Source organism: Centruroides vittatus, unplaced genomic scaffold (assembly GCF_030686945.1).
Source record: "Centruroides vittatus isolate TY-2023 unplaced genomic scaffold, ASM3068694v2 contig_152, whole genome shotgun sequence".
In the NCBI taxonomy this organism is placed as follows: domain Eukaryota; kingdom Metazoa; phylum Arthropoda; class Arachnida; order Scorpiones; family Buthidae; genus Centruroides; species Centruroides vittatus.
In genome coordinates this window covers 108,211-131,113 of record NW_027120940.1, presented here as the reverse complement: position 1 = coordinate 131,113, position 22,903 = coordinate 108,211, and the positions used below count along the sequence as shown (strand labels likewise).

Sequence of the window (22,903 nt, the reverse complement as noted above, 5' to 3'; positions counted from 1 at the left end):
GCAACGATGACCTTTCCTATTTATATACTTTAGGGCTAAATAAATAGCCTGCAACTTTGCAGTAAAAATGGAAGAATTTGGTGCTATTTGTTCTGCCACGATTTCATCCTGGCATACAAAGGCTAAGCCAACATAGTTATCCGATTTAGATCCATCGGTGTATATATGAATTAAATTCCTGTCACGATGTTGAAGTGCTGTCTATAAACGTAGTCCGGGGTGGTTTCTTTTAGAAACTGCTTTAAGCTTAAATCAACATTTATCACAGGAATTGACCAAGGTGATATATTATCGACCTCGACCTGCGAAATGTTGCTTGTGTCCAGGTCAATCGTGCTGCTTACATTCTTCATTCTTATGTCATATGTAGGGACACTACTTGGGCGAGCTGCAAATAATCTTCTCAGCTGACTATCTGAACAATCAGCTAAAAGTTTATTTTGAGATCTCTGTTTAATGTAAGAAAAAAGAGACAACTGTTCTCTCCTAAGAAATAGTGGAGGCTCATGAGCATCCACATACAAACTTTGTACAGGAGAAGTTCGAAATGCACCAGTGCACAAACGTAATGCTTGATGGTGGATTGGATCCAGCATCCGAAGAGTAGATTCACGTGTAGAGCCATACACAACGCATCCATAGTCCAGCTTAGAGCAAACAAGGGCCCTATAAATTTTGAGCATAGAACATTTGTCTGCTCCCCAGGATGAGCAGCACAATACCTTTAACAGGTTTAAAGCTTTTAAACATCTACTCTTCAAATTGCGCAAGTGTGGTAAGAACGTCAATTTATGGTCAAACACGACACCCAAAAATTTTGCTTCGTTGATTATTGGGATTTTAACCCCATTTAGGTGAATTTCAGGATCCAGGTGCAAACCACGCCTTCGGCAAAAGTGGATGCACGAGGTCTTCTCTACGTTAAAACTGAAACCATTGGTCTTGGACCAATTGTCTATTCGATTTAAGGAGGTTTGCAGTTTTTTCTCAATAAAACCCATGTTACTAGACTGACAGGAAATCTGAAAGTCATCCACATACAGAGAGTGTTTCACACTGGGAGGGAGACAGTTTGTTCCTAATAAAAATTAACAGTATAACTGAGTTACACTCAAAATAGATCCTTGAGGGACACTCTCTTCTTGTGTGAAAGGCCTAGACAAAGTGTTGCCCATCCTGACTTGAAATCTTCGATTCTGTAGGAAGTTTTTTATAAAAATTGGCAAATTACCACGCAATCCGAATTTGTGCAGATTACGGAGTATCCATTATCACCAGCAGCGATCATAGGCCTTTTCTATATCAAAAAACACAGACACTAAGTGCTGTCGTCTAACAAACGCTTCGCGAATGGATGTTTCAAGATTTAGTAAATTATCTGTTGTACTTTTGTTCCTACGAAATCCACTCTGATGTAGTGAAAAGTAGTTCTTTTCCTCTAAGAGGAACATCAGGCGTCTGTTTACCATTCTCTCGAAAAGTTTGCACAGACAACTAGTCAAAGAAATTGGTCTATAATTAGAGGGATTCTTGCGGTCTTTACCTGGCTTGGGTATGGGAATGATGATAGATAGCCTCCAAGAGTCTGGAAAAGTATGTTCTGTCCATATTCTGTTAAACCGATTCAGAAGATTACTGAGGGAATTGTCTGACAGATTTTTAATCATGCTGTAGTGGATTTTATCCGGGCCTACAGCAGTATTCCCCGAGCGAGAGATTGCTGTACATAGTTCTATTCTGCTGAATGGCACATTATATTCTTCATTAGATGGGGAGTGGAAGTTTAGATATTGTTTTTCAGTTTGGACTTTATAAGCCTGAAAATCTCTTGTATACATAATATTGCTGGATGAAGACGAAAATGTTTCACCCAACAAATCAGTAATACCTTTTATGTCACTGATTATTGTGCCATTACTTTCCAGCATGGACAGAGACTGAGAAGCATATTTTCCATTGATTTTATGGATTTTATTCCAGACTGCTTTTGAGCTGGTGGAAGATGTTATGCTAGAAACATACTTCCTCCAAGAATCCCTTTGGCTTTGCCTTCTTATTTTTCTGGCATTAGCCTTTGCTTTCTTAAAAGCAACCAAATTGTTAGCAGTGGGGTATCTTCTGAAAATCCCCCATGCTTTCTTTTGCTTTTTAAATGCTGCCTCGCAATTTTGATCCCACCATGGTTTCGAATGTTTTGGATATCTGGTTGACGTTTTCCCCATTGTTTTTCGGCTGCCTGAATAATACTGGAAGTGACAACTTCGACTGCATCATTGATATCAGCAGTATTGACCATTTCCTCAGTGACGTTAGCCAAAGAGGAAAAGGCAGGCCAATCTGCCGTTTCAAGTTTCCAGCGTGGTGGACGGGCTGTTTCACAGCTTTCTCTGCCTCGATATTTTAAAAATATTGGGAAGTGGTCACTAGAGAGTGGATTAGATCCAACCTCCTATATAAACGCTGAAAACAGATTTGGGGTTGCTAATGATAGATTAATGGCAGTGAATGTTCTTGTTGGGGCGTGGAAGTATGTCACTTCTCCAGTATTAAATAAATATAGTTGGTGATTACCTATGAATCTTTCAATGGCTTTGCCTTGACGGATGATATCGTGACTGCCCCACATTGGATTGTGACCATTGAAATCACCAAGTAAAAAAAAAGGAGTTGGCAGCTGTTCAACCAATGCATCCAATTCATCCTCATTGACTCTGACATCTGGTGGCAAGTATATGGAACAAACTGTGACAGTGACGCCTATAGATATTCTGACTGCCACAGCTTGCAGCTCTGTTGTTATTTGTACCGGAAAAGACGGGATGCGGTTTGAAACCAGTACAGCCACACCTCCACTGGCGCGGGTGTGGCTGTCGTCATCTTTACGGTAAAGATCGAATCCTTTTAAAGAAATTCTTTCTCCAGGTTTTAGATGTGTTTCCTCTAGTTCTACGCAGAGAGACGAGGTAGAGTATTTCAGGTGTTTAACGTCAGAGAAGTTGTTGCGGAAACCACGACGGTTCCATTGGATTATTTTATAATTTATTATGTGTTTGAGGTAGCATTCTTTGCGAGGGTATCCCTCTTTAATTTAACAGGGGGTCTCTCTTTTGGAGGTGACTTTGGTTTTGTAACCTCCGAATTAGTCTCTTCGTCAGAAAAGTCGGAGAACTCACTTATAGACTGAGTCTCCGACTTTATAGCTGATTTAGAGAGGGCAACTTTTACTTTTTGCTTGTTAAGTGGGTTTTTATTGGCGTTTTTTGAACCCACATTTCTTGTTATTACCCCTGTTTTAGGTAGAGGTGTCTTGGTCTTCTTGCTCTCTTTTTCTGGTGTTTGGGTAGATGGCAGTATTAAACATTTTGCATGGCGAGTAAAGGATTCACTTGGAGAGACAGAGATATTTGTTTGAACTGCACAAGTGTTTGTGGATTTCAAGACAGCAGCATAGGTCTTTTGCTTCAGTGGTGCACTTGAAGTGACCATGCGGCAAGCCTCTGGGTAAGGTATGTTGTTGACTGTTTTCACTCGCTGGATCTCTTTCTCTCTCTGCCATGCAGGGCATTTTCGGGAGTAGGCAGGATGGGCATCCTTGCAGTTTACACAGCATGAGGTAGTTTTACATTCGGTACTCTCGCGACCTTCCGTCCCTCACTGTGCGCATACGCTTTTCCCTCGGCAAGATGTTTGTGAATGTCCAAATCGCTGGCATTTAAAGCAACGCGGCGGATTTGGAACATATGGGCGAACTGGGCAGCGTAGATAACCGGCTGTAATAACAGATGGCAAAGTCGGTTTATTAAATGTCAGAATAAGATGTTTTGTAGGAATCAACTTGCCATCTCGACGAATGGAGATGCGTCGGACAGCAGTGACGCCTTGGTCTGAAAGACCGATCTGGATATCTGATTCATCTTCAGACATCAGATCGACCTTAGATATCACACCACGTTACGAGTTCAAACTTGTGTGTGGTGTGATAATGACATTTATGTCTTTTAGAGATTTAGTTTTTAAAAACTTTGCTGACTGTTGAGGAGAGGCTGCCTCAACGAGTAAATCTCCTGATTTCAATTTTTGGATTTTTTTAAGATGCCCAATGGTTGATTCAAATAATTTTTGGATCAAAAAGGGAGAACATTTGGACAGAGATGTTTCTCCCGTAGCATGAAAAATAAGGTAGGCTGGTTGGTTGGTAGAAGTAAAATCCCTTGGTGGTGATGCATTGGTGCATGGTGTTTTAGATTTTATTGGATCCATATTGAAAAATTATTATTCAGCTCCCGGTGACCCCACCCACCATGGGGCCCAACAAGGGGATGCCGTCACATGGGAGATTCCCATAGATCGTCACACCAGGGTTTCCCAGGAGCTATACCCTCACAATGCAGTCGAGAAGAGCACACCTTGTCTGACGTGTCCGCTCGGTCTGCATCGATCGGTTGACTCCAGGCCGAGGTCAACAATGACTCAATGACCAGCCGATTGACTCAAACGGAGCCTGATTTGAGCCTCCCGTTTATCTGAAGCAGGGGCCAAAGCAGTGTGTTGGGGACGTTATGTTGCCCCTCAACTACCAGGATCCCCGTTTCCGGCATACGGGTCACCACACACGGCAAACACGTGGGTGGGCGTGCAGATCCCAGGGATGGTAAAGAAGAGTTACTAGACCATCTCTGGGAGGTCCCCTCACCACAGACAGGAACCCACAACGAGGGGGTGTCTGGTATTTTGTCGAGCAGTCCAGCGAAGGCTAGGTTCCACAGGCCTGGTCCACTTCTAGACCCATCATTTTTATAGACAGCGTTAGGAAAGGAATGGCTGAACTCAGAGGTATAGCCATTAAGGTAGGAAGAAGGAAAGAAGAGCATAGCTAGAAGTTAGAGATGAAGGTTAAATATAGGAGAATAGGAAAGCGGGAAGGAGAGCAACCATGGGAGGCCCATGAGCGAGAGCATCGCATTTATTAAAAATAAACACAGAATACAGATACAAAACAAATACAATCATTGCAGTACAGAATAACAAAATACATATAGATTAATGAGAATAACACGGTGATGAGTGTACAAACTAGTAACAATTAACACAAATGAAAGTAAGTAATACAGTAAGATTACACTAAAAGCAATTTACAAGACTAGCTATTTGCCAGATTTTCGCGACAATGTATTTACATTAGATTACATAGAAGATACAGTCAGCTGAGGATGAACACTGTGTGGAACATAGAAGAACAGTTAATTAAGCTTTTTAATGTCTGTGGCGAAGTGCTTGAGAGCGTTAGAGATATAACTGTCGCTGAAGAAGTTTCGATGATCACATGGCCAGGGATAACCTTTGTTGAGAACTGCGTCGTGGAGAGTTTTTTGTTGGGTTGTGTATAACGGGCAGCGGAAGATGAGATGGTCTGAGTCCTCTTCTTCGTTCAGGTCACAGGAGCACATGCCATCGGTTTTATTGTGAAACCTTAGCAAATAAGAGTTTAAGTTCCCGTGATTGGTTAACAATTGAGTTAACTGGTAGTTTGTGTAGAAAGTCTTAGTCGGGCAGTCCGTTGGAGAAGGAAGGAACCTATGAGTGGTCCTGCCTGTGTCACCATTGTCCCACCTGATCTTCCAGGTGTCAAGGATGATGCTGTGAAGCAACCTGTTGAGGTATGTAGTGCTAATCTTCTTGTAGGAAATTGTGGTAGCGAGAGTAGGAGCTTTGGAAGCCAGAAGGTCGGCTCTCTCATTACCTGCAACTCCTGAGTGGCCTTTCACCCAGTGTATGTCAATATTAACACCCTAGCTATTGAGATCTTGAATGTGGTTGATACTATTTCTTACAATCGGGAGATTAGTGTTGACTTTTAAGATTTGATGAATAGCAACACGACTGTCGCAGAAGATGTGGTAGTGTCGGTGGTTCACACTGTTGTGATTGTTTGATATCCAGGTGAGGGCTTCAAGGATTGCCAGAGACTTGGCTTGGTTATTTGTGCAATGGGGTACCAACTTCTTGCACCTCTGGAAAAGGCACTGGGTTTCCTTGTAGACAGTGAAGGCACAGCCAACGCCGGTCTCAGATTTCGATCCGTCTGTGAAAATAGAGATTGAGTTCTTCTCCTTTGGATCGTAGGTAGAGTTTTTGACAATTGAGAGGCTAGGATGAATATGCTGTATGTCGGTGTGCTTATCTAAACCGTTTGTTGTCACGAAAGTAGCAAGATCGTTGAGCTCATTGATGAAAATTTCCTTACTAATATTGGAGCTGAATGTGGTGAGGTTTATGGTACCTTTGGCTAACTTTTGCAGGTTGTAGCTAATAAATGCTTCCCTGATTTTTAGATCGATGGGAAGTGTGTTGTTTATGACAAGAAGAGCTTTGGTTGGAGCAGTTTTGTAGGCTTTTGCAGTGTTAATGGCTGCAAGCCTTTGAATAGAAAGTAATTTACGCTTAATATGGACCCTCGTGACCGAGGATCCCCAAATTTCGGCCCCATACATAATAATAGGCTCAACTGCCATGGTGTAAAGAATCCTACTAGCCGATGGACCATAGCCCCATTTATTCCTACTAATCGTCTTTAATGCGTGAGCTACTTTTGTAGCTTTTTTATAAACGTAATGGACGTGGTCGGTCCAGTTTAGCCGGTGGTCCAGAATTATACCTAGATATTTGAGAGCGGTGTAGTTTTTGATCTTTTTGTCATCGATCTTAATACTTGGCCCTTTCTTCAGCGGGTTCGCCTTCGGAAAAACAATAACGGAGCATTTGTCGTAATTAATATGGAGCTTAACTTCCGTGCACCAGTCCCGGATTCTAGACAGAATGTCATTGGTTCTTGCCTGTAATATTTCTAAGTTTACATGGCTTAGAATGAGAGCAGTGTCATCTGCATAACCTTGCAGATGGACATTGTAGTCGGCAGGAAAATTTGGTTGAAGGGCTAGAAGGCTGTTGTATAAAACGTTCCATAAGTAGGGCCTTGAGTTGGAGCCCTGCGGACAGCCCCTGTTGATATTTCTTTGAAGAATGATGTTACTTCCTGTGTCGACAACTATGCTTCGATCGTGTAGATAACTGCTTACAAGATGATAAATGTTCGTGGGGCAGTTGCTGGACCTCAAGTTATTTAGAATATACGGCCACCAGACGTGATCGAAAGCACCCCTGAAGTCTATGGTGACCATCAGGGAGTGCCTTCTTTCCTGACGAGCGTTAAGAACGTAGTTTCTGATGTTGTCGATGGCGTCGATTGTACGTTTACCCTTTCTGAAGCCGAATTGGCTTTCACTCATGAGGTGGTGCTTTTCAAAATGGTAGGTTATTCTGTTTGTTATTTAGGCATCCAGAACCTTTCCAATAAATGGAAGTAGCGATATGGGTCTGAAGTTGGAAGCTTTTGGAGGGGAGTCGTCTGAGGATTTTGGTATGAGCTTTATGGAGGCCTTTTTCCAAATAGTTTGAAAGTACCCCAAGTCCAAGCATTTGTTCATTATGAGGCTAAAAGTAGTAGGGATAGCCCTAAAAGCGAGCTTTGCCATTTTGGCCATAATTTTATTCGGCCCAGGAGCTTTTTTGATCTTGAGTTTGTCGAATTCCTTGGCTATTTCAGTGTATGAGAATGGGGAGTCATTGTGAGTGTTGTAGGCCTCAAGGACACGAGACCTGATATCCCTGTGAGTCTGTTGGTCAGAAGAATCGTTATCATCAGGGAAGAGCACATCCAGGATATGGTGGTAAGTTTCGGAGATAGACTGCGTGTACTCGTTATCGTTGATCTGAATGGTGGGTGGTATCGAAAGTTTTCTTTTCTTCTTAGCTGCTAAGTAGTAAGGAGCTGACCACGGAGTCTTCTCGCCTACTTTCGAGCAAAAATCCCTCCATGAATTTGTCCTTGCCTTGTTGATATCTGTTTTGTATTTGCGAAAGTGATTGATATAACTAATTCTTAGCTCCTGCTTCCGATCCGAATCAGTTTCCCTTCGCATCTTTTTCTTTTCTTTTCTAAGTGCCTTCCACTGTTTTTGTAGGTCTGCATTCCACCATGGAGCTGAGGACTTGACCACCTTAATGGTTGTTGCTTGGTAGTAAGCATTATGAATTGTGTTGTGCAGTCTATAAACTACAGTATCAAGATCAGTGGTGTTGTTTATGCCGTGAATGTTCTACGGGATCCAGTTGAGAAGTATGAGCTGGGAGTAAAGGTCCCAGTTTGTTCTCTGGGATATGGAGTAACGTGGAAGAGGAGTTGACTGTTCAATTGTCAGTTCAATGAAATTGTGGTCACTGACCGCATGGTAGTCTAGTGTGTTACAGGTGATGTTATTATGTTAGAGATTATCAGAGCCCATGCAGATATCTATCCAACTCTCCCCGTTAGTGGAGGAGAAAGTCGGGAGAGGGCTGGTATTTAAAGAGGCAAGCTGGAGGTGATTCATCATTTCTTCAACCTGGAAACCCCTGGGGTCTTCAATCGGACTGTGCCACGTGTGTGATTTGGCATTGAAGTCTCCAAGGATTAAGGTCGGAAAGTCACGTAAGTTGGTCACAGATGTTGTCAGCATATCGAGAGCATGAGTGAGGTCCTCAGAGGGGGAACAGTAAAAGGAGACAAATATGTAGTTCGTTTTGTTTAGACTGAGGTTGATTGTGGTGAAATGTTCATTACAATGCTGTGTGATGAGTTGCACATCAAGCTTATCGTTAAGGATGACGAAGCCGGTCCTAGGAGTGTCACTGTTGTCAGAATGGTTGAGGATGCGGTTGGAGCCAAACATAGCAATTTTGTTGTTGTAAGTGTATGGCTCCTGTATGGCCAAAATGTCTGTCTGCCTTGTAGTCGCAAGTTGGATTGCGTCCGATGCGGCTGCCTTGCATTTCTGGAGGTTAATTTGTAAGATCCTCAAAGTATTTGATGTTTTACTACACTCCATAATTAGTTTGCTTGATAGTAAGTTTCTTCATGTGGATGGTTACAGGACATTGAGGATTGAAGGCATTGTGCTGTGTGTCATATTTTTCATGTTCTGGTAAGTCTTTATTAACTGCTTTACAATTAGTACAACTGGGGGGTTCTTCTAGCCGTCGACACTCTCCAAATCTGTGCCCTTTGGAGCAGTGGCTACATTTCTGCCTGGGACAATTCTTGGAGATGTGGTTGAACCCACAGCATTGATAACATCGAACGAGCGGGATGTAATCATTAACCTGAATCTTTGCCCATCCAATGGCAACGTGCTTTATACTAATTAATATATTTCTTATTTTAGGGGTGGTGGATAAAACAATATGTCGGCAATTTTCCTTAGCACTGTTCCTATAGAGAATAGTACTTATTCGGGTAGATTGTAGGAACTCCTCTTTTGATATATGAAGATTATCATTTTGATCATATACAATAGATGTTATGTCTGTTTCATTTACTGTTATAGGAACGTTAGTGAGAATTATTCTGGGCCTTCGCCCTTCTGAGATCTTGCTCTTAATTTTGCTTGAGATTTCAGGTATGTTGTTGATTGCCTCTGATAAGACTTCAGCTTCTTCGTGTGTATCAGTACGGAAGCAGATCCCGTCGCCCTTAACCTGTTTGACTGATTTTACTCTTATTTTTAGTTCATGTGGCTTTATTTTAGTCTTTATGTCGTTCTCCAATTTAGTCATGTTGACTCTGTTTCCTTCTTCACCATCTTTTGGGTATAGTAGAAGGGCATAGCTGCCTCCTGTGCCTTCGTTGTTAATCTTATTTTTTAAAGATTGATTGATTGATCTTGTAGTGAAACTGGGTTTGGTGTTTATTTTGACAGCGTCAGCGTAAAAGGTGGGTGGAGCAGGCAAATGACTGAGGGCTGTCTGTGGGCCTTGAGAAAGCTTAGATCGGGTTTCTTTCAGGATACCCTGAAATTGCCCGAGGCAAGAAAATAGCTTAGTGACTTTGTCGCAAACCTCTTTTCGCTCTTCTATCCTTAAATTTGTACTATACATTCCTATAGACACTTAATACAGATCAGAAGGCTGTCTTTCGACTTAGCCTGTTGGGAGAGGAAAGAAGGCGGGGAGAGAATTGGGTGGGATTAAAGATTAAGAGAGTGTAAAGTGTGAAAGAAGAGTGGAAGGAAGGAGAACTCATAATTGTCTTGCATCGGACCGTTTATTAGAAAACAAAATACAAGGAGTACAGGGAGTGGTTTGAACAAACCAGTGCATGGTGCACAAATACAAAATGGTTACATAAAGTGGTTACAATTGGTAATACTATAATATAATAAAAGGAGTAATTCTAGATGATTAACAAATAAAATACCGTAGTACAAAGGTAACAATAAAATAAAAAGGGGTACATAATAATTGATGGAACAATGGGAGATTAACAGTTAGGAGGTACTTAAATAACTAAGGTAACAGATAAATAAAGTAAGACTATACATATGAATGTTATACAATAGATAGGGATAATTACAATATATACATGGCGAACTTGGAGTTGGAGCGAAGAATTACAGTCAGTTGTCAATTTCCGGGTCGTTTGGATGCGGAGAAAAGTTATTCTTGATTGCATCGCAGAGATTTATAAATTTAATAAGCTGGTTGTAGCTGTCTTTGTGGGCACACAGGTAGGTGAGATCCGGTGGCCACTGTTGACCGTGGGAGGTGCAGTAGAGTTTTAGTTCTTGCCTGCTGGTGTCATAGAATGGGCAGTCCAAGAGAATGTGATGGATGTCTCCAATAGCACTGTTGTCACATGTACACTTATCGCTTCTCCTTTTCCCTATCCTATGTAGATAAGACGGGATGTTGCCATGCCCAGTTAGGCATTGCGACAGATAGAAGGACGGGGTAATGTAGGAGTAGTGCTGACACTTGCGGATAGACGGAAAAAATCCATGCGTCGTACGACCTGTAGTGGAAGAATTCCAGTCCATTTCCCAAATGTCTATACTCTTCTCGTGGATGTGGTTGTTGATATAGCTGGGTGGAATTAGTTCGAAAGATGGATTCGTTATGATTTCAGCTGCTTTTTTGGCCAGACAGTCTGCTCTGTCATTGCCTTGTATGCCTGAGTGGCCCGGTATCCAACTAAAGGTGATGTTTCTATACCGGTTTAAGTTGATGGCAAGGTGGTACAGCTTTATACCCGTGGCAGTAAGTTTCTTCGCACCCCTAATGACACTAAGCACATATTTGCTATCAGTGAAGAAACTTATGCTGCCAGGAAAACGACGAAGATTCCTGGTGATGTGGGAGAGGGCCTTGTACATTGCCCACAGCTCTGCTTGATTATTCGTGCAGTGGGCGCTGAGTTTGTGGTACTGTTCGTGAATTATCCTGTTTGTGGACATGTCATAGATGACAAAAGCGGATCCTGTACCTAAATCGTTACTAGCACCATCCGTGTAGGTGTGCCAGTTGGCGTTGTCTTCTGTCGGGTTGATGACTTCACAAATTAGGTTGGAGGAAGAAGTTGCTGGATGGCTCCAACTTAGGTAGTCCCTGTAGTAATGATCAATGCCGTGTCGACTTATAGTGTTAACAATTATGCTGTTAGGAATTTGATTGTTATTAATTAGATCCTGGATTTTGTCTTTAGTGAGGTCTTGTAGCCTACCATTCATGAGGTGCCATTTCCACATCCTCAATTTAATCTTGATGTTTATAGGGACGAGGTTAGCAATAGTAAGAAGAGCGTCCGTGGGCGCTGTTCTATAGGCTTTGCAAATGCGGATGGCGAAGCCTCTTTGATTGGAGGTCAGTTTCCTGTGGTTGTGGACAATTGAGGCTCTGTTGCCCCATAGCTCAGCGGCATAGAGCAGCGCTGGCTCGATAGCACCGGTGTAAATGAGTTTGCAATGTTTAGAGGAGAGACCCCAACTATTCCTGGCAACATGGTTTATCATGTTTACTTTTTGTTTGATCCTGTGGCAGATGACTTCAATGTGGTGTTTCCAACTAAGCGTCGGATCTAGATACACTCCCAGATATTTAATAGTTTGTTTGATTTTTATTTTATTGTTATTAATATAAATGCAGAGTGGCCTTTGGAGTTGCTTCCGGCGCGATCTCCTCGTGCAGACAAGGCCTTCGCATTTGCTATAGTTTATAGGAAGCTTGTTGTCAATACTCCACTTATTTATCTTGTCCAGTATGTCATTAGCAGATTCTTGTAGCCTGTCGCAGTTGTCATGCCGAACCATCAGTATGGTGTCGTCGGCAAACCCTTGAATTTTAAAATCCTCCGTCATTTGGAAGTTGTTCAGTAAATCATCGTAAACGATGTTCCAGAGCCCTGGCCCGCACCGGGAGCCCTGAGGGCAGCCACGATTAATATTCCTTGATATGCTCATGCCATTGGTGTAGAAACCTACTTTCCTATCAGTTAGGTAGTTCTTTAGAAGCCCGTAGATGTTGTCAGGGCAGTGTGACTCTCTCAGTCTCTTCAAAATGGCGGGCCACCAGAGGTGGTCAAACGCTATCTTGAAGTCCACGCTAACTAGCAGGGCATGTTTGTCAAGAGCCCAAGCGTTCTTAACAAACTGTAGAACGTTGTCTATTGCTATAGTAGTAGAAGAACCGGGCCTGAACCCGTGTTGGCTTTTATTAAAGGCATTGGTACTTGCCAGGTGCCAATTTATCCGGCCGATTATTAGGCCATCCAGAACCTTGCTTAAAGATGTGAGTAAACTGATAGGTCTATAGTCGCTTACAGATTGCGGCGTGTTGACTTTTGGAATGAACATAATGTTGGCAATTTTCCAACTTTGCGGGAAATAACTGTTATTGAGGCAAGCGTTGAATAGTATTACGAACGCTATCGGGATTTCTTGGTAGGCATTTTTTATGGTTTCAGCAGTAAGGTAGTCGATACCTGGTGCTTTTTTGTTGGCTAGTGTGCATATGGCATTAGAGACTTCTTGGAAGGAAAACCACTTGTCCGTGTAGCTCTGGTAAGACTCCTCGTTAGCTTTCCTAATGGCCTGGTGACTTTCCGAGTCATCATCGGTGTTGTCGTTCGGAAAGTGGAAGTTTAAAAGATTAGTGATATTTTTCTCAATGTCACTTGAGTCGGTTGTGGTGGTTTTGCAAAGAATATGAGGAATTTTAGTTTTTATCTTGTTTTTAAAAATGATTTTGTATTGCTTTCCCCAGGGATCTTTATTATCTTTACTACAAAAATCCCTCCATGCCTGTGTTCTGGCTTTGTTTATATTCTTTTTGTAGAGGTTAAGGTTATTGTAGTGTTCCCTTCGCAGTTCTTCCTTTGTATCTGGGTTACTCGTTTTAACCCAGTGCTTCCTAAGCCTACGGATTTTGCGTTTTTCTCTCTCCAAATCACTGTTCCACCATTGTGTACGTTGCTTGTTAACATTATTGGTGGTTGAGGACAGATTTATAGCCGAGTTTAGAGAAGTGGTGAGGTGGTTGACGTAGTGGTCGATTTTGCTGGCCGTGTTCAGGAAACGAAACGTGTACGACCTCCAGGAAGCGGCGAAAGTGGATTTAAATAGCTCCCAGTTAGTTTTTCTGTTATAGATGTTGTTATTCGTGCAATTTGTTTGGCTGGTTCTTTCGATCTCTGTTAAGATGTATCTATGATCGCTAGCCGAGGTGGTAGTTAAGGTTTCACACATCTCGATTAACCTGCCTAACCTCGTGGGCGCCAGACAAACATCTGTCCATCCTCTAGCCCTGCTTGTCTCGAACGTGGGGATATCCGAGGTGTTTAGCGAGATGCCATCGATTTCGTCTAGTATGTCTTGGACCAGTCTTCCGCGGTTATCTTCCTCCTCATTGTACCACAGGGCCGACTTTGCGTTGATGTCGCCCGCAATTATGTATTTCGTGTCACCAAGTTTGATCAGGACATTTTGTAGCTCTCCGATGCAGTCGTCGTCGTCGTCGTCTTGTGGCGAGAAGTAGACATTGATTATGTAATCGGTGGGCTCGTTATGGACAGCAGCTGTAGTAATACGATATGAGCTAAGTTCTGGAATTAGTGCTATGTTTAAGTTGGTATTTCTTACTATAATGCCGCATTTTGGCCTTTTGTTTTTTCCACACTTGTAAAGGATAGGCCAGCCGCCGTATCTCACAATTTGATCATGCACAGTGTAGGGCTCCTGGATTAATAGTAGGTCTGCGTTCAAATCGTTGGCTGTCTTGATGGAAAGTGAACTTGCTGCTTTCCCTTTCTGGGTATTTATCTGAAAGATGCGAAGGCATGGAGGGTTGTTGCCGTTGCTATTAGCGTTTAGCTGGGTTGAGTTGCTGTTGGTTTCAAGTTTCATAATTAGTTTGACTAATAATTTGTTGACATTATTTGGGCACTCGGACATTGCAAACTGTATGCATTGTGATCTGTTCTTAACTTCCTTCCATTTGGTAGGTTCTTGTTCTCATTTATGCAGTTTATGCACTTTGGCTTGTGGTCCTTGCTACATTCTTGGAACGTGTGTTCCTCAGTGCAGTGGCTACATGTTTGGTTTTTGGTGCAGCTCTTAGCTAAGTGCTGGAAGCCGCAACACTTGTAACATCGGACGAGCGGTAGAAAATCGTCCACTTTTATCTGTGCCCAGGATAAAGCTACGAATTTCAGATTTAAAAGAACAGAATGCAAACTGGGAGAAACACTAATTACGAGATGCTGACAGTTCTCATTAGTTTTCCCCCTTATATTTATTTTCGTTAGCTTACAGTTGGCCTTGTAGTCATCTTTCTTGTATCTCTCCAATGCTTGGTTCTGCTCATACATAATGTCAAGGACGTGGTCAGTCTCGATTGAGTTAGGGACATTGATCAGTATGAGTTTCGGGTTTCTACCTTCCGACACTTTACATGTTATGTTTTGTTCGATTTCTTTTATTTCTTTTATTGCTTGTTGTAGCGTCTCTCCCTCCTGCCTGTTTCCAACCCGAAAACAGACTCCGTCACCTTTCACTTGTCGAACAGCTTTAACATTTACCTTTAGTTTTTGCGGTTTTACCTTTTCCATTATTTCCTTGGTTATAGATTTCATGTCTACCCGTTCACCCTCCATTGGGTTCGGGTATACAATTAGAGCATGGCTACTTCCACCTCTATCGCTGTTAGCGATTGTCTTGTTAATAGTTCGGGTTGTTTCACTGGGTTTCCTTGTTGATCTTGCCATGTCTGCGTATGTTGGATGTGGGTTATCTTGGATGAAAGTGGGGCCCTGGATTGGAGAAGTTGACTGCGATTTTAATTGCTCTCGCATTTCTGAGAGGATACCGTACATCTGGTGCACAGCTCCAAACATCTGGGCAACCCTATCTTTAATTTCTTTTCTATCTTCTGTGCGAATATTTGATTTGTACGGTTCAGGTAACAAATCATGAATGCGCTTTAAATGAGCACCTACGCTTTGTAGTAAGTCTTTTTCTCTAGTGCTACCCCCAGAGTAAACAATAGCGTTGGTGGCAATTCCACACGAAGTGGACGGAGAAGAGTCCTCCAACTCAACATTGTTGGCAACCACAGTGACCTGCGGAACCTTAAGGGACGATTCCATACTAGCAGGCACTTTAAGAGTAGTAGATAAATCCAATGAGCCTAGCTGAGAAAACTAGAAAAAAAGCGGAAGGCCCGCGAGTCGGCCCGCGGGCTTGGAGTCAGCGGATGAAAGAAGAATTAATGACGATTCGAAAGAGGTACGACTCGTAATAATGAGCGAAGCGAGGCCCGAGAAAACGGACAAAAAAGGAACCGAATTAGGGTCAGGTGGAGTAAAGAGGATCGGCCACATGCTAAGGTCAATGACCTATACGTTCTTTGTTCTGCTTAAATCTAAGAATGTCAATAGCAGCCAAAATAATAAACGTGACTGAACCAGAACGTGAGAAAAGGGGAAAAGCAGAGGCAAAAGAAACACCCAAAAATGAAAAGGATCGGTGGCCCGACAAGCCCGAAATGTAAGAAAGAAAAGTCGTTAAAAAACGAAAACGGCCGAACGGAACTTAAAAAGTAATACGTCGTTCGAAAAAGCGTGGAAGCCCGAATAAAACACACTGGAAAGATTCCACGTTGAGACGAAAGCGGCCCGGAAAAAAGCGGCGGAAAACCGGAAAGTTCCGGAGCCCGTAACTTCCGAACGGGTTGGCCGAATTAAATGAAATAAACGTTAAAAGAAAGCTTACTATTAGCTGAATCCAACGATGTAACACACTTGGACGATTAATCCTTAGATCCGCCGATGCGACGATCGAAATCCGGAGCCGACTCACCACACAACCAAACAGTATCGCGACTCGTCGCATTCCTATAGACACTTCTAGATAGGATAAGGACCGAACTCGGCGGTATAGTCCTAAGTACGAAGAGGAAAGAAGGGTGGTTTAGAGTTGAGAGGAGGTAGGGGAAGATGAGTAAAGTTAGATAGAATAGTGGAAAGAAGGCAACCTTGGGCCGTGGGACCCATGGGCGTCTGCATCGCATTTATTTATAAACAAAACATTACATACAATAGCTGAACAGATGTACAAAATTGAAACATAGAAGATATATATATACAATAATTCACGTGGTGAGAGAATTACAGCAGGAGAGTTGTAATTCACACAATAGTAGAGGGCAGTGCCAGTAGAGGGAAACAGCTTTCAAGTACATACTGATGGAGATGTGCGTAGACATGTAGAATACAAGAATTACCGTAACATGAGTCAAGTCAGTAATATAAGGTAATGCGTTGGCATTACAGTTAATTGACAGATGATTAGTGTTGTAGAACTCGATGAGGTGCTAGGAGAAAGAGGGAAGAACACTTTTGAAAAACAGTTCAAGTCACTTCAGGAATCGCAGGCACAGATTAGTCCAAGCAACCTATGCTTTTAGCAAAGTTTTTAAGAGCGAAAAAGTTATTCTTGTTTTTGGTGAAGATGTTAAGGGTGCATGGCCAGTGGTCTCCGTTGTCATAGACAGTCTGCGCCAGTACCTTCCTCTGACCGCTATATAGCGGACAGTGAAAAATAATGTGCTCTGTGTCTTCATCACTGGTGCCACACATGCATAGACCATCACTTTTATTTAGGAATCTCCTGAGGTATGTATTCAAATTGCCGTGTCCAGTGACAAGTTGCGTCAACTGGAAAGACGTAGTGTGATGAGACTTGCTTATTGTGTCCAGGCATGGGAAGAACCGATGCGTGAGCCTGCCGGTATCACAGTTATTCCACCTATGTTGCCAGGAGTTTAGGGTGATATCGTGAAGTTTCTTACGAATACAAGTAGTGCTAATCTTACTGTAACTAATAGCTGAGTTTACCGTGGGAGCCGATCTCGCGAGGAGATCCGCTCTGTCGTTGCCTATATTGCCCGAGTGGCCCTTGATCCAATTGAGAGCTACATTAATGCCATTTTGCTTTAAATCTAAGATAGTCCGTAGGGAGTTGTTGACAATAGGGAGGCTTGTGTTGAGCTTGCAAATTTGTTGAATTGCAGTTTTGCTGTCACTGTAGATGCTAAAGTTTAGGTTGTTGTTGTGCTGTTGTTTTTGATCCAAAGCAGTGCAAAACAAATTGCCAAAGATTCGGCTTGGTTATTCGTGCAGTGCGCAGCCAAGCTCCTACGCATCTGATGAAGGCATCGGTGAGACTTGTATGCTGCGAAGGCACAGCCCACCCCAGCCGCCGCCTTCAAACCGTCCGTGTAGATTTTAGTAGTGTACTTATCGTCGTTAGAGCTGTCCGACTGGTAAGGGATTGAGAAGCTTAGGTGCACAAAGTGAGAGTAGGCAGTTTTGTCGATACCGTGGTTTATCACCAACTCTGCAAGGGATTTGATATCCTCATTGTGGGAGTCTGAATGATTGTGGGCACAGAATTGATCAAAAGTTACTTCTGCCGGTTGCCAACTTGCAAAGGGTGAACTTGGTGTATATTTCTCGTATTTTGAGATCTATTGGAAGGATATTGCCAAGGACCAGTAGGGCTTCAGTGGGAGCTGTTTTGTATGCTTTTGCCACTGAGATGGCCGAAAGCCTCTGGATAGACAGAAGTTTTCTCTTAATATGGACTCTGGTGACCGCAGAACCCCATATTTCAGAGCCGTAAAGGATTATTGGCTCAATTGCCATGTTATATAATATCCTACTGGTGGAGGTGCTGTATCCCCAGCGGTTCCTACAAATAGATTTAAGTGCATGCGCTGTTTTAGTTGCCTTCTCGTACGTGTAGTATACATGCTCTGTCCAATTGAGCCTCTGATCCATGATAATGCCTAGATATTTTACAGATGTCGAGTTTTTGATTTTGATATTATTAATCTTTATACTAGGCCCTTTTTTAAGTGGGTTTCCCTTGGAGAAAACTATTATGCTGCACTTGGTGTAGTTAATTGGAAGCTTCATCTTCACGCTCCAGTTGTACAGTTCAGCCAGAGTTCTATTTATCCTTTTTTGCAGTATCTCGTTGTTATGGTGGCTTATAATTAACACGGTATCGTCAGCATAACCTTGAAGTAGTGCGTCATGTTCCCTGGGGAGAGAGTCCTGAAGTTTGAGGAGGCTGTTATAGAGGATGTTCCACAGGTAAGGACCAGACTTGGAACCCTGCGGACAGCCTCTGTTAACCTTCTTAGTAATACGGTTGTTATTGCCAGTGTTGATTTGGATACTTCGGTCATTTAAATAGCTTTCCACGAGGTGATAAATGTTCTTTGGACATTTATCAGTCCTGAGATTTTTCAGGATGGCCGGCCACCAAGCGTGGTCAAAGGCCCCTTTGAAGTCAATGGAGACCATTAAACTGTGCTTTTTGTTTTTCTTTGCCTGAAGGATCCAGCTGTTGATATTATCTATAGCGTCGGTAGTACCTCTCCCCTTCCTGAACCCGTATTGCCTATCAGACATTATGTTATTCTGCTTGTAATGGTACACAATCCTGTTGATGAATAAAGAGTCGAATACCTTACCTATGATCGGGAGTAAGGAGATCGGCCGAAAATCTGAGGCCTTCGTTGGGGTAATGTCCTTATTTTTGGAATGAGTTTAATTGACGCCTGCTTCCATACAGTAGGGAAGTACCCCAGGTCAAGGCACTTATTCATAATAACGCAGAAGGTTGTTGGAATAGCCTGAAACGCTAGCTTGGCCATTTTAGCGGTGATGTTATCCAGGCCTGGGGCCTTATTCAATTTTAATTTTTTAATCTCGCTAGCGATTTCCTGCGGAGTAAACGGGCTGTCATTGCTACCGTGATAGATGTCTTCGAGGCTTGTCCTGCTATTGGTATGATAAGGGTTATCCTTGTTGGTTGTGTCATCTGGGAATAGTTCGGTAATTAGATGCTGGTAGGTCTCCTCAATCGAGTTTGTGTATTCACTGTCGTTAATTTGGATAGCCGGTGGGATTTCTAGTTTTTTCTGCTTCTTTGCCGCTATATAATGGGGTGCGGACCATGGGTTGTTCTTACCTACCTTGGTACAAAATTCCCTCCATGCCGCGACCTAGCCTTGTTAATAGATGTCTTATAGGCCCTGAAGAGGGAGCAGTAAGTTGATCTAATCTCCAGTTTCCTGGTGGTATCTAATTCCCTTCGCATTCGCCCTTTTAGCTTCCTTAGTTTGGTCCTCTGGTAATCCAGATCCGTGTTCCACCAAGGAGCAGAGCACTTCACTGTCTTAACAGTGGTTGCCTGCAGATAGGCTTTGTGTATGACACAGTTTAGTTTGTTAATCTCGTTGTCAAGGGTACCAGGTTGGTGGATGTTAATTAAGTCCACTGGCTTCCAAAGTTGTTGGATGGTAAGGTAGTAGAGATCCCAATTAGTATGCTGGACTATGCAGAACTTTGGTAATGGAGTAGCTTGCTCGATCACAATCTCGATGTAATTGTGATCGCTGGCAGAATGGAGATCGATGGTATAACACTGAATCTTGTTTGTGTCTATCTTGCTGGAGCCGAGGCAGATGTCGATCCAGCTGTCTCCGTTTGTGGACGAAAAGGTGGGAAGAGGACTGGTGTTGAGAGATGTCAGATGAAGTTGCGTCATGAACTCCTCCACCATGTACCCCCTGGGATCCTTGATGGGGCTGTGCCAGGTGTAGGATTTAGCGTTGAAGTCCCCTGAGATTAGGATTGGGTGATCCTGAAGTTGTTGTACTGTGTCAGCAAGCATATCAAGGGAATCCTTGAGGTTCTCTGAAGGGGGACAGTAAAACGAGATGAGTATGTAGGTCGAGTTGTAAATACTTAGGCTGATAGTGGTGAAACTGCTGTTGCTGTATTGTGGGAGAAGCTGCACATCTATCTTATCGTTGACAATTACAAACCCGGATTTGGGTGGACCGTGAGGTTCCTGATGGTAGATAGTGCGGAATTTACCAAACATGGCCACAGAGTTGTGATAGGTATAGGGCTCCTGGATGAAAAGGATATCCGTGTTCCTCAGTTGAATTTGGTGACAAGCATCAGACGTAGCCGCTTTACATCTTTGCAGGTTGATTTGCAGCAGCTTTAGGCTACTCGTGTTCTGGTTATGCCCCATAATTTGTTTGTTTAATTGTCTGTTTCCTTATTCGGGTGGTTATCGGGCAGTTAGGATTAAAGGAATTATGATCAGTTGGGTATCTGTCATATTCTGGTAAGTCCTCATTAGCCAGCTTACAGTTTGTGCAGGTAGGAGGATCCTCCAGTTTCTTGCATTGATAAAATCTGTGGCTTTTGCCGCAGTGGCTACACTTTTGTTTTTCCGAGCAATTAGAGGAGATGTGGTTGTAGCCACAACACTGGTAGCACCGGGTCAAAGGGATATAGTCATTTAATATTATTTTCGCCCATTGAATGGCAACGTGTTTGGTTTGGACAAGTATGCTTCTGATTTTGGGTGAAGTCGAGAGGATGATATGTCTGCAATTTTGTTTGGCATTATTTCTAAAAAGGACAGTGCTGACTCTTGTATTTCCTATGAATTCCTCTCTATTAATTGATTGTAGGTTATCATTCTGGTCATATATTATTGGTATAACGTCATTTTCGTCCACAGAGATTGGGACGTTAGCCAAGATGACCCTGGGCCGTCTCCCTTCCGAAATTTTTGTCTTGACCTTCGCCGATATTTCTGGGAGGTTCTTTATAGCCTCCTCTAGCACCTCAGCCTCTTTACGTCTGTCTGTCCGAAAACAGATGCCGTCCCCGTTCACCTGCCTGATGTTCTTGATTCTGATTTTCAATTCATTGGGTTTAATTTTCTCCTTGATTTTGGTCTCTACCTTGGACATGTTAGGCTTATGACCCTCTTTGTCAGCGTTAGGGTATAGAATGAGAGCATAACTGCTTCCAGAGCCTTCCTGATTTATTTTATTTTTCAAAGACCTATTTATAGCTAGGGTAGTAGAGCTTGGTTTAATATTAGACTTGGTTGCCTCAGCATAGGATACTGGTGGAACCGCAGGGATAGTTTGAGCCTTACCAGTCTCTGGAGTGTGTCTGGAACGAAGTTCCCTAAGAATACCTTGATACTGCCCCAGACAGGAGAAGAGGTGGGTAACTCTATCCCTTACTTCCTTCCGTTCCTCCGTTTTGAGGTTTGAAGAATATTTTTCCGGTAAGAGGTCCAAAATCCTCATGAAATGTTGATTAGCCTCATTGATGATGACGTCCTCTAAAGTGCGCACCACAACAACAGGAGCAGATGCCTCAGGCACAGCAGAGACTGCAGAGCCACCTGCAGCACCCACAGCACAAGCACCAGGAAGCGAAACACTATCTAGATGATCCATGATGAATAGCAGTGAACTAAGTACAGGACACAGGATGGCACTCTGGTGCAGCACACTGTGACTGCGGGCCGGGAAAAGTTGTTCGAAGGCCGAAAACTTCCAGGAGCCGTATCACAAAAACTACTCGAAAGATCCTAATAAAATATACATCAATCGAAAGATCTCGACGAGAGGAATCCAACGATGTATAGATTATCCACGATTGAACAAAACAGACACCGATGGGACGATCGAAAACGGGAGCCCAAGTGCACACAGCCTAACGGTATCGCGACTCGTCGCCCTCTCCATTCCTATAGACAGTGCTAGACTAGTTAAGGGCCGCACTCAGCGGTATAGCCCTGAAAAATGAAAAGGAAGGAAGAGTAAAAGTTGTCCGAAGGGTCTAGGGTGAAGGTGAAAATTAGGTAGATAGGAAAGGTAAAGTAAGATAGCCCCCCCATGGGTCCCATGGGCGCCGCATCGCATTTATTCCAAAATAAACAAGTTACAAAACAAAATATATACAATATATACTTTGAAGTTCAGAATTGTAGACACATACCGGTGACTTGCCGATGATTGAAGATTATTGGTATCAACATATATATTTATATTTACAATATACAGATAATGGTTTTTAGCACAGTAACAGGAGTTGATAACTACATATATTTTTAACAGATGCCGGTGACTTTCCGGTGCAAAAAATCAGCAGGAAACAGTATATTTACAGAAACACAAACTTAATACATAAAGAGGTTTGAAAACACAGTAAAGTTTAGCATAACAATAACAAGAATTTAACAGATGCCGGTGGCTTTCCGGTACTTGTAGAGCGATGGAATTTAACGTATTTACAGAAGAACTGTTAAAGAAAAAGTCAGTGGTTTTCTGACACAATAAGCTAATGTTTAAATTACACTAGAAATGGGTAGATGCCTGTGGCTGCCGGTGCCTAGAATCTAGCAGATGCCGGTGGCTTTCGATGCTTGAAGTTCTTTGGGAGTCACTGTATTAACAGAAGAACTGGTCAAAGACAGTCAGCAGTTTTCTGACACAGTGAACTAAAGTTCGATGTACACAAAATATTAGTAGACGTCGGTGGCTCTCTGGTGCTTGAAGAAGGTCGATGACTTGGTTGAAGGAGTTGCAGTAGCACAAACACAAATAGTAGCACAAACAGTTGCCGGCGGTAGCCCCCAGCAGC

General features: G+C 42.8%; 2 protein-coding genes across 2 annotated transcripts; both read right to left on the bottom strand.

Moving 5' to 3' along the window:
- Positions 1 to 14,281: 14,281 nt before the first annotated feature.
- LOC136968744 (uncharacterized) lies at positions 14,282 to 15,511 on the bottom strand. The gene has a single exon (XM_067262774.1). It carries the CDS (start codon positions 15,509 to 15,511, stop codon positions 14,282 to 14,284), a length of 1,230 nt encoding a protein of 409 aa, XP_067118875.1.
- A 3,895-nt stretch (positions 15,512 to 19,406) lies between these two features.
- LOC136968743 (uncharacterized) lies at positions 19,407 to 20,324 on the bottom strand. The gene has a single exon (XM_067262773.1). The coding sequence runs from the start codon at positions 20,322 to 20,324 to the stop codon at positions 19,407 to 19,409; it is 918 nt and encodes a 305-aa protein (XP_067118874.1).
- Positions 20,325 to 22,903: the final 2,579 nt, after the last annotated feature.